Source organism: Podarcis melisellensis (assembly GCF_964234715.1).
Source record: "Podarcis melisellensis genome assembly, chromosome: 4".
Taxonomy (NCBI): Eukaryota; Metazoa; Chordata; class Lepidosauria; order Squamata; family Lacertidae; genus Podarcis; species Podarcis melisellensis.
In genome coordinates this window covers 75948101-75958294 of record NC_138531.1, presented here as the reverse complement: position 1 = coordinate 75958294, position 10194 = coordinate 75948101, and the positions used below count along the sequence as shown (strand labels likewise).

Sequence of the window (10194 nt, the reverse complement as noted above, 5' to 3'; positions counted from 1 at the left end):
GAACGGATTAATTTCGTCTTGCGAGGCACCACTGTATATCAGTTTGTAATAAAAACTGTCAGTCATCGGGTGTGTCCGTCAGTGCTTGCCTGGCTATATATCCTTGTTCACACCCCAGGTCACACCCCAGGTCACACCTGATAGGCTGGTTCAAACTTCCCTTATGGAGCTAGATTGGACGGCTCCCACGGCCAATCAGATTATTACATTCTAAAGTTCTACCTGCCTATTATTCTAGGATTAACGCTCCTATAAATTTAAACAGGGAAAACAGGTACAGAAATAAATGGGACCCCACAGCGCCATCTGGTGGTACACTGTTATATCACACATAAAGGTAAAGGACCCCTGACAGTTATTATTTTTTTAAAAAAAATATTTTTATTAACAACTTCAACATAAAAACTATCAAAACATATCATATCCATTATTTCCCCCCTTTTCCCCCACCCCCTTCTAACCCTCCCCCTTCAGACACTTTCCTCAGTTCCTCTCTCTGATTTCTCAGCACCTATTATTTTCTGCATGTTATAAAATTATACATATCCTTACGTTATCCATCTATCATGTTATCAACCATAAATTTGTGTATGTTTATTTGAACCCTTCCAAGGAGTCCAGTTAATTTTGTTGTCTTTTTAGATAATTTGTGAAAAGCTCCCATTCTTCCTTAAAGTTACAGTTGTCCTTGTCCCGCAGTTTGTATGTCAATTTAGCCAGTTCTGCATAACTCATCAATTTTTCTTGCCACTGTTCTTTCGTTGGGATTTCCGCATTCTTCCATCCTTGTGCTATCAAGACTCTTGCCACTGTTGTAGCATACATAAATAAATTATTTATTTTTCTTGGCAGGTCTTGTCCTAGAATCCCTAACAGAAATGCTTCTGGTTTTTAAACATTTCTTTCAGTTCATTGTATATCATTTCCCAATTTTTTTAAATTTCTCTACATTCCCACCACATATGATAGAAAGTCCCTTCTTTTTCTTTACATTTCCAACATGTGTTTGACCCGGTTTTGTACATTTTTGCTATCTGTACTGGTGTAATATACCATCTATACATCATTTTCATGTAATTTTCTTTCAAAAGAGAACAATCTGTAAATTTCAGATTTACTTTCCACAATTTTTCCCAGTCCTCAAATTGTATATTATGTCCTAATATCTTGTGTCCACTTGATCATAACCGTTTTGACCTCATCTTTTGTTTCCCATTCTAGCAAAATACTATATGCTTTCTTCAGCAGCTTCACCTCTTCTTCTATCACTTGCTTTTGAAATCTAGAAGTTGTATAACTAAACCCTTTCTTGTTGTCTTCCTTGTACATCTCATGTAGTTGTCTGTAATGTAACCAACTCTTAAAACGGTCTTTTATTTCCTCATAATCTTTTAATTTCCATTTTCCTTCTTGATCCTTCAGCAAATCTCTGTATGTAGGCCATTTCCCCTTTTTACCAAGTGGTTTGAGCAACAAAGCTTCAGTTGGTGATAGCCACCAGGGTGTTTTTTGTTCTAATATATCTTTATATCTCTCCCACACCCTCATTAATGATCTCCTAATTATATGATTATAAAACCCTTTGTGAACTTTTCCTTTCCCATACCATAAATATGCATGCCATCCAAATCTATTATCATGGCCTTCCAAATCTAATGCCTCTTCCTTTTCCAGTTTTATCAAGTCCCTAATCCAGACCAAACACGCAGCCTCATAGTACAATTTAAGGTCTGGAAGGGCAAACCCCCCTCTTTCTTTTATATCTGTAAGTATCATGTTTAATCCTTGGCCTCCCCCCCCCCACTTAGAAATATCCTTCTGCCATTTTTTGAGGCAGTCATCTTTCACCATTACTGGGACTGTCTGAAAGAGAAAGAGCATTTTTGGCAATACATTCATTTTTATCGTTGCTATTTTTCCTAGTAGGGAGAGGTTCATTCTACTCTATATTTCTAAATTCCTTTTTATGTCAGACCAAGCTTTTTCACAATCATCTTTATACACTTTTATATTTCCTGCTGTTAACCATATCCTGAAGTATTTTGCTTTTTTATGGATTTCTATCTCAATACTTTGCTTCAGCTCTCTTTTCCTCTTCTTCATTTTTTTACTAATAGCTTAGTTTTATTTCTATTTAATTTAAATCCTGCCACTTCCCCAAATTCTCAAATCTTTTCTGTCACTCTAGGAAGAGAATTTTTTGGCTCCTCCACCATAATTACTAAGTCATCAGCATATGCTTTCAATTTAAATTCACTTTTTCCAGTGTTTATCCCCTTTATCTGCTCTTATGTTTCTTGCAAGTACTTCCAGGACCAGAATGAACAACAGTGGTGACAGCGGGCATCCTTGTCTAGTTCCTTTTTGCATCTTGCACTCATCCGTTATCACCTGATTTACAATTAGCTTGGCCTTTTGTTCTGAATATATCGCTTCTATTCCTTTTAAAAATTTAGATCCTCAATTAATTTCTTCAAACAATTTTTAAAATGAAATCCCAAGAAACATTATCAAAAGCTTTTTCAGCATCTATAAACATCATTGCTGCTTTCTTTTCATTTTTTACTCCAGGTATTTTATTACATTAAAAATATTTCTTGCATTCTCTTTCATTTGTTTACCTGGAAGAAATCCTACCTGATCTTGATGTATATACTCTCTTAATATTTTTTTCATTCTAGTGGCTAAGATATTTGCAAATAGTTTATAATCATTATTTAATGAAGAAATAGGCCTATAATTTTTTATTTGCAGCAAATCAGAATCTTGTTTTGGAATCAATGTAATATAAGTTTATTTCCATGTTCCTGGGATTTCACCTGTTTTTAAAATCCCATTCATCAGATCTTTGAATGGATTTACCAGCTGTTACTTAATTTTTTATAATATTTTGCCATTAATCCATCTGAGGACACCTGACAGTTAAGTCCAGTCACGAACGACTCTGGGGTTGTGGTGCTCATCTCGCTTTACTGAACAAGGGAGCCGACGTTTGTCCACAGACAGTTTTTCCAGGTCATGTGACCAGCATGACTAAGCCACTTCTGGTGAAACCAGAGCAGCGTACAGAAATGCTGTTTACCTTCCCGCCAAAACGGTACCTATTTATCTACTTGCACTTTGACATGCTTTTGAACTGCTTCGTTGGCAGGAGCTGGGACTGAGCAATGGGAGTTCACCCTGTTGCAGGGATTCGAACTGCCAACCTTCCGATTGGCAAGCCCTAGGCTCAGTGGTTTAGCCCCCAGCGCCACTCGTTTTGCACATACAACACATATAAATCACTTGTTTTTCACCAGTCTAGCTTAGTCCCCAGATTAGGATCATAAGATCTAAGTTGTTCATGACTGTGAAATTCTCTCCACCTGCTGAAGTGAATCTTCAGCCTGCTCACCCCTTGCTAATTAATTATGGATATTCTGGATGTAAACATGCCGAACTACCACTATCAGATCTAGTCTGGACCTCTTCTACCATCACCTTGTAAGCGTCTAGTCACAGTCATTATAGTCAGGTTCCCAGTCAGCCTTCATAATAGCTCTATACTGGTTTCATTAATATAAGCATTTGAGGCTCAAATCATTCCATGTACTCAAGACCTTTTCCTTTATTTTCTAGTTCTTAAATTGTAAGTGTGTGGAGATGTACTGTGTTATAAATTTGTAAACTGCACTGGTAGTGGGTTCCAAATACTTTGATAAACAAGTATTTGGACACGACTAAACGACTAAACAACAAACATTCTTTTGAAAGTCTGAATAGGGCTTTGAATGGCTAGACAGTAGTGCTGGAATAAAAGCTGACTTTGATTAAAAGGGTGTGGCTCCAGAGTCCCTAAAAGTGATGATGCTAATAAAATGAAGCAGATATACTATTGTTTGTGTTAAGTTGTTGTGGAGTTAAGACAATAGTCCATCCTCTATTTAAAGCACGTCCCTCCAGATCTAAAGTGGTACTATATATTAAACAGGCTGCAACCCTGTGCATGCTTATTAAATTTCTGGGGAAAGGTGCATAGGTTTCACTGTTAAGTTCCTTTTTAGACTGCTTTGTTTTCATCCTTCCCAGCCTTTCAAATCCCAATTAAACAGGCATAGTTTTCTCAATCCAAACTGAAGTTCTTATCAAGGTCACAGGTTTCCTTTTTAAATGCAGATTTATTTATTTATTGGTCTTCTTGAACTAAAAGTTGACTTGATAGCTTTTTAAAAGCTACAACTGTCTCCATTGAAGCATGCCAAGGGTAGGGTAGCTATTCTGAGTATCATCTGAGCTTAGCTGCAGAGCAGGGTGGGTGAGGTAAATGACAATGTTAGACTGACAATCTAAGCACCATGCATGAAGCTATCTTCACAGCCAAAGGTCCGTCTTTCTCATTTTCACGCATCTGCCTCAGAAATTAAACCACTGCATTTTTTTTCCTAAACGCAGTTAAATACAATCTTCAACAGAGCTTGAAATTAAGTTTGTGCAAAGGATTGTGGATATCTGACGGAGGTATCAGCATTCCTCCCCCACATATATTCTTGAAATATAATTTCTCTTTGAATCAGTCTTGAACTAGATGAGAGAATCAGCAACAACAAAAATACATCATACCATTTAATAACTTAAGATGCATTGCATTGTCTCTTTTTGTCTTCTTGTTGATTTCCCAATTACACCTCCATCCTTGGATCTGTGAATCCGTATTTGCCTTCATTACCCAGTCCTGGCTTTTCCGTCCTCGTGTGCCAGACCAAGACCTACGGAGAGAATGTGCACCTTATTAGGATGTCATGGCTGAGCCTGAAGGCAAATATTGGCAAATATGCACGGCAGCCATTCATGAAGCCTCTGGTATGTATACATCTGAACTGAAAGTATACTTCTCTCTGAACAGAAGAATCTCTGGAACATGTATACATCAATAGGAGCTGCAAGCCTTGGTGGAAGGGCATGTTGATACTGCTCTTTCTATTAACAAATTAATGAATTACATGTATATTCCGCCTTTTGTCACAAGATCTCAGGGCGGTTCATAGAATAAAATATAACACCAAGTAAATAATTAAAACAAAAAACAAAACAAAGCAATAGCTTTCCCTTTTAAAAATGAAACAAAACAACAAAACCCAATTAAATAACAAACACTCCTACTAATGTGGGATTCATTTGAGTTGAGGTAATTTTAATCTGTTTTAGTTTTTTAACTGTGTACTTAAATTAGGCTTGTAATTTTATTGCTTATCTTTCTGTAAACTGCTTTGAGGTGGGTTTTGTTTGTTTTTTATAATCAAGCAGGATATAAATTTTATGAAACAAACCAACAAACAATTCCATGAGCACTGATCCCTTTGTAACCAAACAACCCCCAAATTTGCACAAGAGGGAGGGGGATCGGAGGGCTTGGTAGAACCCCAGTGTTTGGGACCACCCCAAATGAAGACTAAGTATGCTCTGTAGCCACAGAATGTTGAGCCATAAGACATTCCATAAAATATCAGTAGAACTTTAATGTTCATTGCAGTAAGATGCTAAAACATGCTGGAAACACTTGACAGTGGGTGCCTACCCAGTGGCAGACCTTGGTGTCTCCAATTTCAGGGGCACTCCTGTCTGTGACGCTAAAATCCAGTCCTCCCCCCACTTCTGTTAAATGTCATAGTTACGGCACCATCTCCGGTACCCCAGAAGCTCTGTGCCCAATGCAACAGAACTGTATGTGCTCCCCATAATCTACCTTTGGCCTGCCTAATCTTTGATGAGAGGCACCTTCCAGAGCGGAAGTGGATGGCAGGGGGTGGGGGGGTCGGAAGGCTGTTGTGCAAAGATTCAGACCATGCTAACCTTTGTGCAGTTGGCGGCTCTGGGCTCCAGTTCATCCATCGTAACCAGACCCTCCAGCAGACTAGTTTCTTGGTAACCTGGTTTCACTCCATCCAGCTTGAAAGTGGCCTGAGGCTTCTCCAGGATCAGCCTGAGGCTGATGGCAAAGCCAGCCATGTCAATGGCAAAGGGCCGCTTAGGGTCGTACGCCACCTTCCAGCCCACCACTTTGCCTGCCAGGCTCACCTTTGGGGACTCGTACCTTAGAGACCCGGCAAAGGCGACTGGCCAGACGGACACCTTCTTTGTGTAGCGCATCTGCTTGTCAGAAAGAAAAAAAAATTGTGATGGCCGTTCCTCTGAGAATTCCTCAAGCGTTCCACTTTAATTCCTCCGACTTCCCTTCTATGCACCCACCTTCTAAAAAGCCCGACAGGTTAATGAGCACAGCAATAGCGTTGTTAAAAATGGTAGCACAAACAGCACAATCCTAACCATGTCTACTCAGAAATAAATCCCATTGAATCCAAAGGGGGTATGCGCCCAAGGCCAGAACATGTGCTCTACCACTGAGCTCCAGCACCTTCTCCTTTGTCATCGGCTTGGCACCTCTTCCTATCCACCCCAATAACGCTGTCCACTATGGCTAGGCAATGCACTCAACCAATGTGCCTGAATCATGGACCCCAAAGATGAAACCACCCTAAACTCGAGTCTCATACCTCTTCAAAGATCTCTAGGCTGTAGGTGTTGTCATCATCAGCAAAGTAGACCACACCCTCTGGTGGTGGTGTGGTGTTGAAATTCTCCCTCAACCAATGCAGTCCAAGATTCCTCTGCAACGTGCCCCTTGCTTTTTGAGATGGGAACCAGAAATGGTTCTTCAGACTCTTAGGTGTCTCAACGTTCAGGTGCGTAAAATTGATCCCTATCTTCTCCAGCAGATTGGATACTAGGTTGGTCCTTCTGGGAGCGTCTTCCACCACCAGCCAGTGGAGGTTCTGCACGTGGAGGAAAGTATTGGCCAGACGGGTCAGCTCAGCCTTCTGCACTGGCCGGCTGTAGGTAGGGGTGATCACAAAGATGGCAGGCAGAGCCTCTGACCATGGGGGAGGCCTAGAGTACACATAGCTCCGGATTATTTTTGGAGCTGCCCCAACAGCCGGCTGCTGAGCACATGATGAGAGTCCATCCTCCCTCGCCAGTGGTTTGCTATTATTGAAGAGAAATTTGGCCTTCACGTTTTCATCTGTTTCCTCTAAGGCAAGTCGAATAGAGAGAATAAATCATAAAACACCCACTGCAGTGCCACCAAGACCTTCATCACATTCACATTTGTATTTTAATTATCCCTGAGCACTGTAATTGCAACGGGGTAAAAAGAAGCTCTTTGTAAGGCTGGGATGGTGCACTTACTTCTCAGAAGGTTGAGGTAGTGGGTAGTTGGGTACTGATGCAACAGTGTAAGAAGAAGACCCCATGGCAACACAATCAGAAGTGTAGTGAGAAGGTTACGTCTCCTCAGCATGCTGCAGAGATGTCCCACTGCCTGGGCATCTCCCTACATTTCAGAACAAAGTAGCGGGGGAGTTATGAAAGTGTATGGATAAATATAATGACACTTGGAACGCACTTGTAAAATTATAATGACTTGTTAATAATTATATACTGGTCAGAATAACAGCATTACTTATATACATAAATACCGTATTGTATTACAGTCCCCCCCCCCATTTATTATTTCATCTGAATTTTCAAAAACAGTAACAGGGAGCATACTTAGCCCCTTCCCTCTCCCTGTTCTACTTACAACTTCGTACCAAATACAACATGTATACATATACCATATGACTTCCCTTCCACCCTTATCCTGGTTCCTTTGCTTTTCTACTTCTCTGCGTAATCCACATCTTTTTAATCATCCAGTTTGTTATCTATTAAAAACTCTATTTCACCTCTGCTAGATTTACTAAAGTCCTGCTAAGCTATGTATTGTTTATACTGGTTCTTAAAATTTTCAAGAAACATTATCCATTCCTCTTTCTTTACTTATCTTCATTTTCTCTTATCCTGAACACCAGACCAGCCAGTTTGGTATATTGAAACATTTTACACATTTGGAAATTCATGGCAAAACTGCTAGAACAAATTAGAAGTGGTTCTAAATTTCTAAAAGGAATAGCAGCGATTTACTCAGAACAAAAAGCAAAATTAATTATAAATCAGGTGGAAACGGATGACTGTAAGATCCAAAAAGGAACGAGACAAGGATGCCCATTATCACCATTATTGTTCATCCTGGTACTGGAAGTAATTGCCAGAAACATAAGAGCAGACAAAGAGATTATAGGTGTAAAAACTGGGGAAAGCGAATTTAAGTTAAAAGCATATGCAGATGATTTAGTGATAGCAGTGGAAGAACCTAAAACTTCACTCCCCAAAGTAATAGAAAAAAATTGGGGAAGTGGCAGGATTCAAGTTAAATAGGAATAAAACAAAATTATTAGTTAAAAATATGAAGGAAGAGGAAAAAACAGAGTTAGAACAAGATATTGAGATTGAAGTCCACAAAAAGGTCAAGTATTTAGGGATTTGGTTAACATCAAGAAATATAAACCTATTTAAAAATAATTATGAAAAAATCTGGTTCGAGGTAAAAAGAAATTTAGAAATATGGAGCAGAATGAATCTCTCATTGTTAGGCAAGATATAGGAGATTAAAATGAATGTGTTGCCAAAAATGCTATTTCTTTTCCAATCAATACCAGTCATCCTGAAAGATGAATGCTTTAAAAAATGGCAGAAAGAGATTTCAAAATTTATCGGGGGGGGGGGGGAGGCCAAGGATAAAACATAAAATACTTACAGACACAAAATATAGTGGTGGGTTTGCCCACCCAGACCTCAAATTGTACTATGAATCTGCTTGTCTGGTATGGATCAGGGACTGGATGAGGTTGGATAAGCAAGAGGCATTAGAATTAGAAGGACACGATAACAGATTTGGCTGGCACCCATATTTATGGTATGGGAAAGGAAAGGTTCACAGAAGTTTTTATAACCATATAATTAGGAAATCACTAATGAGAGTATGGGAGAGATATAAAGACTTACTGGAACAAAAGACCCCTTGGTGGCTTTCACCACATGAAGCATTACTGCTCAAACTTGGAAAGAAAGGAAAATGGTTCACATATGTTGATTGAAAATGGAAGTTAAGAGATTATGACGAGATCAAAGATCATTTTCAGAGTTGGTTGCACTATCAACAATTATATGAAACATATAAAGAAGACAGTAAGAAAGGATTTATCTATATAAGATCTAGGTTTCAGATCGAAGTGATTGAAGGGAAAGTGAAATTACTGAAGGCTGCATACAGCATACTGCTAGAATGGGAGGCGAAAGATGAAGAGGTAAAATCAGTCATGATCAAATGGGCACAAGATGTAGGTTATGATGGAAGATTGGGAAAGGTTATGGAAAATTGATCTAAAATTTACACATTGTTCTTTGCTGAGGGAGAATTATATGAAGATGATGTATAGATGGTATATGACACCAGTGCAGTTAGGGAAAACTAGCTCAAATATATCTTGGAAGTGTAAGGAGAAGGAGGGGACTTTTTATCATATGTGGTGGGATTGTAATGTAATTAAATTTTTTTGGGAAATGATATGCAACAAATTGAAGAAAATGTTCCACCTAACATTTGTCAAAAAAACCTTTAGCATTTTTGTTAGGGATTGTAGATTGTAGGGAAAGACCTGTCAAAGAAGTTGAAAAATATGTGTATGTATGCGACAACGGCAGCAAGAGTCTTAATAGCACAAGGATGGAAGACTGAGGAAACTCCGACTAAAGAAGTATGGCAAGAGAAATTGATGGACTATGCAGAATTGGCAAAATTGACACATAAACTACGGGACAAGGATAACTGTGACTTTAAAGATGAATGGGAACCTTTTACAAAGTACTTAAAGACGCAACAAAGTGAATTGGACTGCTTGGCAGGTTTTGAATAAATACTCACAAACTTTTTATTGATAACAAACAGTTAGACAAATTAAGGATCTATACAAATTTGTAACATGCAGAGAATAGCATTTATAGAGAAACCAGAGACTGGAACTGAGGGAAGTCGGGGGTATTAGTTTTATGGGAGGGAGGGGGAAATGGGGGGAATTAAGGATGATATGTTTTAAGATAATATGTTTTGTTTAAATTCTTAATAAAAAATCTATTAAAAAAAAGAAACATTTTACACAGCCGTTCTACTTTACTATACTTGTTCTCCACCTTTGTGCCAATAAGGTTCTAGTTGCGGCAGTGGTGTATAGTAATAAACTCTTTTCTCTTTTTTTGGACCTCCGTTGTTTCTATCCC

At 38.8% G+C, this 10194-nt stretch overlaps 1 protein-coding gene across 1 annotated transcript; it reads right to left on the bottom strand.

Annotated features, from left to right (window-relative positions):
* Positions 1 to 3717: 3717 nt before the first annotated feature.
* On the bottom strand, positions 3718 to 8236 carry LOC309368971 (galactosylgalactosylxylosylprotein 3-beta-glucuronosyltransferase 1-like). Its single transcript, XM_081909440.1, has 4 exons — positions 7225 to 8236; positions 6531 to 7066; positions 5830 to 6126; positions 3718 to 4745 (listed from the first exon to the last, which is right to left on the bottom strand). Exons 1-4 carry the CDS (start codon positions 7334 to 7336, stop codon positions 4659 to 4661), a joined length of 1032 nt encoding a protein of 343 aa, XP_081765566.1. The 5' UTR covers positions 7337 to 8236; the 3' UTR covers positions 3718 to 4658.
* Between the last annotated feature and the right edge of the window lie 1958 nt (positions 8237 to 10194).

Bases quoted from the DNA above. Each gene is read 5' to 3' on its own strand.
- LOC309368971 (XM_081909440.1), bottom strand. From the start codon at position 7,336: ATGCTGAGGAGACGTAACCTTCTCACTACACTTCTGATTGTGTTGCCA. The intron at 6,127-6,530 runs GTATGAGACTCG...TCTGACAAGCAG, and splicing joins GCCTAGAGATCTTTGAAGAG to ATGCGCTACACAAAGAAGGT. The intron at 4,746-5,829 runs GTTAGCATGGTC...TTCTCTCCGTAG, and splicing joins GAGCCGCCAACTGCACAAAG to GTCTTGGTCTGGCACACGAG.